The following is an 11,268-nucleotide window of genomic DNA, read 5'->3' as shown; positions in this document are numbered from 1 at the left end:
GGGGCGGGGAATAGTATAGAAGACAGAGTCCACAATGTCAGTCCACCTACTCCATCACTGTACCTCGCTCTCAGGGCTTGTTGGTGTCTTCTGTCACTACATGAGACAGGTGCTAGAAACAGAAGCTAGAAAAGGGGTCTGAAAAGCCAATCCAGGGACATTCCTAAGTTTGTGGAGTTGGGCCAGTGTGATTTTGTGCTAAGAGTCACCAAGACTGTCCTTGGATTCAGTGATTCACTGGGGCTCACAGGACTGGGAAAAGCTGTCACACTCAAGATGTGACATTACAGCAGAGGGATCCAGATTAAAAGGAAAAATAGGACAAGGCGCATGGGACACAGTCCCAAATACCAGATGTCCTTTCCCAGCGATGTCATATGGATGTACTTTGACACAGTCTCATATATAGCAGAAGATAGCCTCCAACGCATAAGCCTTCTACCTCCCCTTCCCAGGTACTAGAACAGTGGACACAGCCGACACAGTCAGCTACTTACACTGTAATTTTTAGCAGTAATTTGTATAAACATCTGTAAAATGTTGTCTATCAAGGCAGCTCACCGGAGCCTTAGAATCACTGGGGTCAATCACACTGGTATACGCTACCTGTGTAACTGACTTTAGCCACTTAGTTACAGACCCTCGGAACAAAAATAGGTATTAAATATTATTGGCATAAACTGTCTGGTTCTGTGCCCTAAGGCCTCGGGCATACAAAATGCTTATCAAACAGATTTAGACGTCTTTTCTTTTTTTTTTTTTTTTTTTTGGTTTTTCGAGACAGGGTTTCTCTGTGTAGCCCTGGCTGTCCTGGAACTCACTCTGTAGTCCAGGCTGGCCTCGAACTCAGAAATCTCCGCTTGCCTCTGCCTCCCAAGTGCTGGGATTAAAGGCGTGCACCACCACCACCCAATCCAAAGCCAGTCCTGCAAACAGACTTTCTTAGGAATTTGCAGGATTTCAGCACCCAGGGCTGCTGAGCTAACCCCACCCTGCCCACATTCTCAGAGTCAATATTCAGGAAAGCCAAGGCTCATGAGCACAGGGCTCAGAGCTCAGCTGCTACCTTCTGTCTTGCTCAGCTTCCCATCCTTAAAGGAAATACCTGAAGCAGTTGACTAATAAAGAGAAAAGTTTTATTCATGCTCCTGTTTCTCAAGGTACAAGTCCAAGGATGGCAACCATAATGCCTTGTTCCTCTGATGAGGGAGGGCAGCACAGGGTCAGAGCATGTGTCGGCGCAAGTGGTATCATTCTAAAGAAGCAAAGGAATTAAACCCATATCCCGCGGTGTCCTTTGAGGCCCTGATCCGGGCAACCTTTGTAGCTGCTTCCCTTTTTGGCACCACCTCCCAGAGTGCCACGGTACCTAATATCACCATCCTGGGACCAAGCCTTCACATATGAAAATCTGAGGACCACTCACTACAGAACACAGCAGAGTGATATTTCATCTACCCTCCCAGGACCATTGCAATTCCAAACAGTCACCATTGAACTCTTCTCACAAAAAACAGGTCATCCTCAATGACAAACTGGCGTAGTCATTATTATTCAAGGGGCAGAGGCATGAAAATAAGCCTGAATAGGTTATTCCTTATCATCTTAGGTGGGTCAAAAGCGCCTTTGCCCAGATCCTGAGACAAAGGCAGCTTGAGAATAGTGTGTGAGGGTGGCATCCCTCACTGCCACCCCTCTCCTGACTTGTCTTGTCTGTCTCTTTTCCCCACAGTGGCTTAGAAACCCTGGCCCCCAGCACGAGAAGCGGACTCTGTTTGGAGACATGGTGTGCTTCTTGTTTATAACGCCCCTGGCTACCATCTCAGGCTGGCTGTGCCTGCGGGGGGCCGTGGACCATCTGCACTTTAGTAGTCGGCTGGAAGCCGTCGGACTCATTGCTCTCACTGTGGCCCTCTTCACCATTTACCTCTTCTGGACGCTAGTGAGTATGGCCCGTGGCTGGGGTGTGGGTGGCTCAGGCTGGCAACACTGACACACCATGGGCTCCCTCCTGTCTGTAGCCCCTCTCATCTGCCCAGTCAACAACAGACCTTCAAATGCTGGCAGGGCACACATATGTGGTTTGGGGGTGGGGAGGGGGGGAGACTGAGAATATGAATGAGAATGTACATACAAACACACTGGAAAACCAGCTTCCCAGTCCTCACGAGTCAGACAGATACCCAAGCCGTTCCTTTCTGGTGACTGGATTCCAAGTGGTGTAAGGCATGGTGCTTGCTTTCCTGTTGCTCCTCGCTTTGGCCGGGCTCCTTTGTGGTAGGTTACGAATGAGTTTCACTGCAGCCTTCTGCACAGATCATGAATCCTGCCTGCTCTTTCCTTCCTGCGTCCCTACCCAGTCTAAAGTCTTTGCTGGACATGGCGCTGCACTCCGCCTGATCATTATTCTGTATGTTGGGATATTGACTCTGCTGCCCATAAAAGCACTAATTTATCTAGTTGAGAAGACTTTTGCTGCCACTGAAGAAAAGCCATTTCCCAATAAGTGTTCCTGCTGTGTATGAGGAAGAATATTTAAGCATCTCCTCCGTCATACATTTGACTTTGGGCAGTCCATTGACTGCTGAGGCACCCACTGGAAGCACCCACAAAGGGCACCATTTGCTCCCTCTTTGTGCTGTCCAGTGGGAGCTGAAGAGGAGGCTGCTTCAAGAATCCCTCAGAGCCCAGCCTCCTGCTTCCTGGTGTGACTCTCCTGTGTGGGCACAGTTATAATCTGGTCACATCCATTGTTATTCAGTAGTAGTTCCTGTCAAAAGTGCACCCTTCCCACGTCACTTGGCACAGGGTCAGTACCTCACACTGTTCCTGGCTCCCCCTCCCTCCCTCTTCCTTCCACTGCCAATCAGACCCTCTCTTCATTTCCTTCTTACTCATTGTGAGCTCTTCCGGCTCTGGCCCGCCTCTCCCAGAGTGATGTTCACACAGTCAGTGGACAGATTTCAGTTGTCCGGAAGAGGGACATGACTTGAGCAGTAGGAAGCTGGGTACGTTCTGATGCCAAGAACTCAATGAGCTTTCTGGTTGAGTGGGAAATTCTATTCCCAGCTAAGGAAACCCCACATCAAACTATTTGTCTCCTCCTTTGATGGTCCACACTTTTAAAGTGTGCCCTGCTTCAATATCAATCAACAAGCAAACTGATCCCAAGCGTTCATTGTAATGAGAGAATTAACTAGAAGTAAGGCGGGAAGCAGGGCTGGGGAATGGCTCGGTGTGTAAGAGAACATAGTACAGTGGAGCTGAGTTCAGACCCCCAGCAGTCTTCTCTGAGCCTTATTTAGCCCTATGATGACCCACTCCCCCTGGTGTCATGACACTGGATTAGAGGAACACACAGTGAACTGCTTTGGAAAGTAATAATTAAGCACTTGGGAGGATTTTTTTTTTTTTTTTTTTTTTTTTTTTGCTAATTTTGTTTGTTTGTTTGACACCATAATTAGGCCATTTGGGGTCTGGGTTTCTTTCTTTTTTTTTTTTAATAGAACCATATCTATGAGGAAAAGTGAAAGGTGGACCCCCACATGTCGGGCCTCCAGAACCAACTGAGGTCATGCAAACACAGTCTTTAAAGTATACAACTGCCGGATAAGAAAGGAGGAGGGGTACTGAACTGGGCAGAGAGGATGATGGCTGCTTAGAGCAAAAGGCATGTGGTCCTGTCTCATCCTCCATCCCAGATAAAAGGCGGGCTCTAGCGGGAGGGAAGCTAGGCTTTTCTAGAAAACCGTAGAGCATCTCAGCTTGCTTCTGCAGGCGGTCCTGTGTAGCTAGCACCAGCATTAGAATAAAATTCAGCTTCCTAACTACCTTTAAAGGACACTTAACCTTTTTTACTCAGCCTTCTTACCCAAAGAGAAATGGAGGAAATTATTGCTACTCCTGGGTTGTCATTATCATGAAGATTAAGTACCATAAGATCTGGTGATGTGTCTAAGCACCCACCACGGGCAGGCCCAGGGTCATCTCCTCATGTCTTCCCTGCTCCTCCAAATTCCACCTCCTCACAGCCCTCCAGAAAAATGCAGAGTAGCAAGAGGAAGGAATGACTCTCCTCTGTCTTGACTGGTGTGAAAAAAAGCACACTGTGGAGTCGGCTCAGCAATAGGTTACTGAATATAGAATAATTCCTTCCCAGATAAATGCTGTACTGAGCAGCCCTGGCAAAAGCCGTAATTCAGGAGCTGACAGCACTTGGAATGCGCCCTCCGGCAGCAGCCCATTGTAAACAAGCTGTCAAGCTTAAGGAGAATATGCTGTGAAAATGTCTCGATAAACAAACACGGCAGCAGTCCAGGCCTGGCTCCTCAGAGGGGCCATTCCTGGAAGAGCCTCTCAGCCAGGTGCTGTGACAAGGGACAAGCACTCACACTACAAACCTCAAAGTGCCTTTGGTAACGCATGACCACAAGGGCCCTGTCGCAATGCAAACTCAGAGGCCTGCACCAGGCAGTCTGCTCTGTCCTTGAAGCAGAGAGGCCAAGCCGTCAACAGTCTCTGCACCTCATGGGTTAGGGCAGAGCTTCTCAACCTGTGGGTCTCGACCCCTGTGGGGGTTGAATGACCTTCTCATAAGGGTCACATATGCTGCATTTCAGATATTTACACTATGATTCATAACAGTAACAGTGAAAATAATTTTATGATTGGAGGTCACCACAACATGAGGAACTGTATTAAAAGGTCACAGCATTAAGAAGCACTAAGAGCCTGGGCTGGTGAGATGGCTCAGCACTAACTGCTCTTCTGAAGTTCCTGAGTTCAAATCCCAGCAACCACATGGTGGCTCACAACCATCCATAATGAGATCTGATGCCCTCTTCTGGTACATCTGAAGACAGCTATAGTGTACTTAGATATAATAATAAATAAATAAATAAATCTTAAAAAAAGAAGAAGGAGAAGGAGAAGAAGGAGAAGGAAAAGAAGAAGGAGAAGAAGGAGAAGAAGCAGCATTGAGAGCCACTGGCATAGGGGGAGGTTCATGAATTTAGGTCTGTGAACAGACAGTCAGCTGAGAACTAGGTCCACCACATCATAAGGACACCAAGTATACTGGATGTCAGCCTTGTGTAGGCATGGGACATCTCTGCATGGGCTACATTACTCATACCACGAGGCCCAATGCAATGAATGAAGGACCAAGTCCCTGGTTAGACTTGTTCCACGATTTGATCATTTAAATTCTGGATGTGAACAGGGAGCCTCGGGTTCTACATCCTGCCAGCCCATGCTACTGTGTGGCTGGGTTTACAACTACACGGGGTTTTTTTTTGTTTTGTTTTTTAGCAGACGTGTGGCTGGGTTTTTTTGTTGTTGTTGAGGGGTTTTGTTGCTGTACTCTGCGACCCGGGCTGGTCTTGGTTCACGGTGATGCTCATCCCTCAGCCTCTGTAGAGAGTACAGTGATTACAGGCGTGAGCCAAATCACCCAGATTTTATCAGGCTTTTGGCAGCACATCTGACCTAAGCAGAATCTCTTCCACACTCAGTCCATTCCTATACAATCTGACAAGTGAGCTGGCCTCACTCTGGGGATGACACCCCAGGACCCTGGTCCCATCTACATGGTTTAATCACCCCAAAACTTCCCAAGAAAAGATTTGGCTAGATTTCCTAAAGCCTGCTGTGCAGTCACCACAGGCCTGCAGCACCTCTGCTGCCTTCCCAGAAGGCAGGCATAGGTAGACGCTAACCTCCCTCTCCCAACCTTCATGTGAACAGACCCCATCCAGGGTAGGAGTTTAACGTCCTTTTAGGTGAACAAGCAGATAAGCTTTGGAAATCAATCCATAAGCAATAGTAGTTTTAAAATAATAATCCTTTGCATTTTCTTCCTACCCTCTCCTTAAAACCCCAGAGATTAAGATCTAAATGAGGTGCTTCGTTTTTTGTCCCAGCATCTCTCCAGATAGCTTTTTTCGATTCTCTTCATCTCTCTAAATTAAACTTTACTTTTTCCCCCACTCTAATACTGCATTGTAAGGAAGGGGGTGTCTTAGAACATCTGGAAGCAGGAGCAGATATTAGCCCGGGGCCATTGCAGACCTGTGGTCTCCTCTTCCTTGTGTTCAACTTCCTTTATTTTCCCTGGGAAGGATCTTCAAGATGTTCTCATTGATTGAATTTGCCTGCAGACATTGGTAGTTAACAGTAATTAAATAGATTAATATGGTCTCATCTGTTTATCTGTTTGTCTACACAAGTGAGCTTTTTTTTTCTCCTTTAATTTCCTGATCACAGAACAAGGAAACCTGCTGAGTCCTTGACTCTGGGTGTCCCTTGGAGCAGTACTGCTCAGGCTGGGTCCGCTTGTCCCTTGGAGCAGTACTGCTCAGGCTGGGTGCGCCTTTGGATCACCTAGGGATCTCGTTAAGTCTGGGTTGAAGCCAGAATTTTCATGTTCTAACGAGCTCCCAGGAGCTGGTCCACTATCACATTGAGAGCCAGCTTGAAGGAAAGAGCCTACCTTCTTCACTTTTCCAATATCTAAGGAAGTTGTCACAAAGTTATTATCATCCTTTTCATATTTATAATCTGTAAAGAAACCCCAGGTCCCGAACCCTGAGTCCATGCAAGGCTAAGCTAAGAGCTTCAGGAGCACCTCAGGCTCCAGGTTACACACTAGCAAACTAACACTTGTAAATGGCAGCCTCATGCACTTAGGCAGCTACTCGTTTCAGGAGGGACACTCCAGTCCTGTGTGCCTGTCTGCTGCCTGCCTGTCCCCTCAGCCGCTTCACACTGCTAGCTCCAGTGGCTGAAGGTGCGCATCATCAAGGAGGAACTTGATGTATGATCCAGCTGTCAGCAGATTCTGGGCTCTGGACACCTCGGACACTTCTTTAGTGCTTGCTTGCGCGCCTCGTCTTTCTTCCCCTTGGTGTTCCCACCTGCCTCCCAGTTTCAGAGAAGCACCAACAGCCACACAATGGAACAGATACAAGAGAATCTACCTTTTAAAACAGATGGACCCACTCCAGCATGGTCAGGGTATTTTGGAGAGAGTACACCATGAGAGCTGAAAGCTTATATTTTCACACCCACGTCTCCTGGGCATCTGCTTCCACACCTCAAGTTCGACAGTGGCCTTGGGTTCCGTGCTCTGCCACAGAGGAGGACAAGCCCTTCTGATCAAAGTGCGGACTTCCTTTTATTTCCGGAGACACTAAGGCCAAACCATCAGATCAGCCAACTCCCGTGGAGCCTTCCTGGGGGGTCTCAGAACCCCAACTCTACCCCAAAACTATTGAACAGCCCAGGCTCAGGAGATTTGCCACTCTGCTCATGTGGGCACCTTCCTAATGGCAGAAAGGAGGGATCTGTGCGCACTCAGACTGAAAGCTACCCCACTTTGGAATTGTGTTTTGGGGTTTTGTTTTGTTTTGTTTTGTTCATTTATTTATTGGGAGGAGGGGGATTCTGAGGACAGCACAGGGAAGTCTGTTCTCTCCTTCCACCGTATGGGTCCCAAGAATGGAACTCCAGCCCTCGGGCTCACTGGTAAGAAACTTGCTTTCTTGAGCTATAGCCCAACCCTCACCCCCAATTTTAAAAGTGTCTTCAGCTGAGCTTGGTGGCATACACCTTTAAGGCCAGCACTTAAGAGCACAGGCAGGCAGATCTCTGAATTTGAGGCTAGCCTGGTCTACCTAGCGAGTTCCTGGCCAGACAAGGTGACATAGTGAGACCCTGTCTTTTCTCTACCCCTTCAAAAACACCATGTAAATTTTCTAGGCAGGCCATCAGTTTCTGCCAGCCTTTTCTAAAACGAACATCTTGTATGCCTCATTCTAGACACTAAGATAAAAAGCAAGCACTTTCAGGTACAGCTAGGCCCTGAAGCTTGAACAGAACTCTGGTCAGAAAGCATGGGTCTTCTGACTCATTCACTGGGTACATTCCAGCAACTTCCCAAGTGTATAATACTGTAAGTAGTGCTGGACCTGCAAAGATAAATACAACACGAGCTCTGCTACCAACACACTTGGAGTCCGTGGGGAGAGACAAGAAAATACGCTATTGACCTCAGGACTCGATACCATGGTCAGGCCATGCACAACCTTGCAGACTATCAGAGCACAGGACAGAAGGTGTCCTTTATTTCCGAGTGTGCATGGGGTCCTTTACACTCTGCAGTATGGAGCCTGCAGAGTACATGAAATCCCAGCATCCCTCCCCTCTTAACTGAGCAGGTGCATTGTCTGCAGACATCTGGACAGGGCCTGCAGCCTGTCTGCCTGTCATGACTTCAGGACTGAGGCTTTGGGTGCCAGGGCACCACTAGGAAACAAACCCCAGCTCAGAGGACTTCATTTTCCTCCTCACCTTCTGATTTCTCCCAGTATGTAATAGAAGCAGCCATGCCACCCCTACGTCGGGTCTTGGTGGGTACCTAACACCCAGCACTCAGTTGCTTGCTGGAGAGCCCTGCCCTGTGCACCCCCGTCCCATGACTGTTTTAAATGGCATGTTTACTTCTTGAATTGACTGTCAACTTCTGCCACCTTTGAGTCTTTCATCCTTCTCTCCCACCCCAGGTGTCATTTAGGTACCACTGTCGATTGTACAATGAATGGCGTCGGACCAATCAGAGGGTGATTCTCCTCATTCCAAAGTCTGTCAACATACCTTCTAACCAGCAGTCCTTGCTGGGGCTCCACTCAGTCAAGAGGAACTCAAAGGAGACAATTGTTTGATGTCTGTGTGCTCAGTTGGTGGACTCGCTGTTTGGGGTCTGGAAGTCTCTGCACTGGGGCCATGCGCTGAGCCACCCCAAAGCCCTTCCTCTACTCTTTGGGTCTAAGAACATCTGGAGTCATGTTACCACGTCGCCTAAGTAAGGAACTCGGCCAGAAGGAAACAATGCTGTTTTGAGTTCAAAATCATGGATGCTGCACTCATATGATACTTGCTAAGCTGCCAAACATGTCTATTTAGCAGATACTGTATGGAATTTTCCAAACACCTCTTTAACATATGAGGAAGGTTGTCCTGCTGAGGATGCAATTCAATTCTTCCTTTTTTATTACTATCTCAGATATATATATATATATATATAAATATATAATTTAGATGATAATCAAAATTGAAAAGCCAGTGTACAAACTGGTTTCTTGGTTTGGATGGGTTTTATTTGGGTTAGTTTATTCATTTTCCCGGTTTCTACTGTGGATTCTTTGGTGGCTAACTTGATAGCCTGAGTGGTCTTTTTCATCTCTTTTATGTCCCTTATTCAAGGAGACAGCATAATTACTGCAGAACAAGTCACATTTGAAAGGTGTTTTGTACTAAACCTCATTCAGTTATTCAGTTTTTAAAGGGAAAAGAGGTGTGGCAACTCACCCCACGGTGAGCTGTTTATTTAAATATTTGGGAGGAAGACAATGGCGAGACGCTCCCTCCTGTCACCTTGTTTGGTACTGACAGCTGATAGAAGCTATTTTCTAATAATAAATATATGGTGTGTGAAAGACAAACCTTACGGACGCAATAGCCTTTCTTTTTTATTCTTATAACCTGTATCATTTCCCAACTAGGTTTACAAAATGAAAAAGGCAAGGCTGTTCTGCTCCTGCCTCGCCTCAGTTAGCTCATTCGGCTTCATCCGACTTCGTTTGGCTTTTGCAGAGAACCAAGCATCCGGCTTCTAGGACCCCTAAACCTGTTTTGCATATCAATTAGCATTCCCCTTGCTCTACTGAGGTAGGTGTGACAATAGAGCCTGTCCTCACAGCCTAGCCCTCAGTCGAAGACCCTTTTGTCAGATTTAAAAAAAAAAAAGCCTGCCACACTGTTCCTTTCCCCAGCCACGAGCCAGTTCTGTCACAGGCCAAAATAGACTTTATCTAAGGGCTTCAAGTCTCCCCTTTTATCCGACACAGCATAGATGTCTGACCCCTAGCCTGCATTGTGTCCACTGAAGCCAGGAGCGGATGTCTTTGAGACAAGCACAGGCTGGGGGGGGGGGGGGAGACTCCCAGACTCCCAGACTCCCACCTGTCCACCCACTCCTACATGCACAGGGTGAGAAGGCTGGCCTAGCTTAAAATATGGATCTCTGGAACCTGACCCACATTCTGAGTATCACTCCCGCCTTCAGCTCCCTGAATGGGACAGCAGGAGTGGAGAGGCGAGAAGGGTAACGATTTTATCTGCAGATTGACAAAGCTGCTGCAGCTGTCCTCTTTGTGGGGCCAAACCCTCTTCTCCCAGGCTGCTCTCCCGTGCTGCCCAGGGAGGGAAACAGCTGGACTATCCTCACTGATAAACTCAGATGTGCTTTCTGGCTTATGACAATAGGTTTCCTCCCCACCACGCTTCACCCCAGCACTTCCAATCGAGGAATATAGGTCTCAGCCCTACAGTTTACACGGCCCTGCTCACCCCTCTGGGCTGCCATTAGCCGCACCACCATCAACTGTTTCTTAATTGACCTTTTTAAAATGCTGGACACCGCTGGCTGCACGCAGCTGCCGCACATTTAAATTTCCTCAGCAGAGTCCAGCCTGGTAGCCTGTGAATTGCTGCACCGCAATATACTTGATAAATGATTTCCATCCAGCCCTGGGCCCTGAGCTGTCAGAGAATCCAGCGACACCTCTCAAGTGAGCGGTGCAACCTTCATGAAAGAAAGGTTCGTCCCCTCCCTTCCCTACCTCCGCTATGAATTCAGGAAGTGGTGGCTTCAAGGGTTCAGCTGAGATGGGTTGTTGAGAATTCCTGCTGCCTTGTGTCAAGAGATGAAAATACAATTAATAGTAGGGTGGTCCCTAGAACCTGCCTGGGGCAACTGTACTGGGGAGGCAGCACAGTGGAACTGTCCCTGTACCATGCCTCTTTCCTACAAATCTGAACCCACCTCCAGGAAGGAGAGCAGAGGCCCCACTGGAAGGCTGAATGTCGGTGGTGAGAAGGATTCACCTGAGAACCAAGAATAGCGTCGGTGCCTGAACTTGCTAAGACAGTGCTTCTCAACCTCCCTAATGCTATAATACACTCCCTCGTGTCGTGGTGAGTCCCCGGCCACAAAATTACTTTCATGGCTACTTCATAACTCTAATTTTGCTGCTGTTATGAATCACAATGTAGATATCTGCATTTTCCGGTGATCTCGGGTGACCCCTGTAAAGGGTCATTTGACATCCCCCCCAACGGGTCTCGAGACCCACAGGTTGAGGACCACTGTCCTAGTGTGAGACCTCCCCTATGCCTCCATCAGCAACAGCGCCCATGTCCAGATTCTTA

The 11,268-nt window shown here is 47.8% G+C and overlaps 1 protein-coding gene across 4 annotated transcripts in view; it reads left to right on the top strand.

Moving 5' to 3' along the window:
• The window catches only part of Marchf3 (membrane associated ring-CH-type finger 3), a 142,344-nt gene extending 132,839 nt beyond the window's left edge, over positions 1-9,505 (top strand). For 2 of the 4 annotated variants that reach the window (XM_031365722.1, XM_031365723.1), the window contains exons 4-5: positions 1,733-1,942; positions 8,562-9,505. In XM_031365722.1, the coding sequence (XP_031221582.1) occupies positions 1,733-1,942; positions 8,562-8,720 (369 nt within the window). In that variant the 3' untranslated portion in view covers positions 8,721-9,505. The other 2 variants (XM_031365725.1, XM_031365724.1) reach the window with 2 other exon arrangements.
• Positions 9,506-11,268: the final 1,763 nt, after the last annotated feature.

This window comes from Mastomys coucha, unplaced genomic scaffold, assembly GCF_008632895.1.
Source record: "Mastomys coucha isolate ucsf_1 unplaced genomic scaffold, UCSF_Mcou_1 pScaffold13, whole genome shotgun sequence".
Taxonomy (NCBI): Eukaryota; Metazoa; Chordata; class Mammalia; order Rodentia; family Muridae; genus Mastomys; species Mastomys coucha.
Note: the sequence above shows the minus strand (reverse complement) of the source record. Positions and strands in the feature narration are given on the sequence as shown.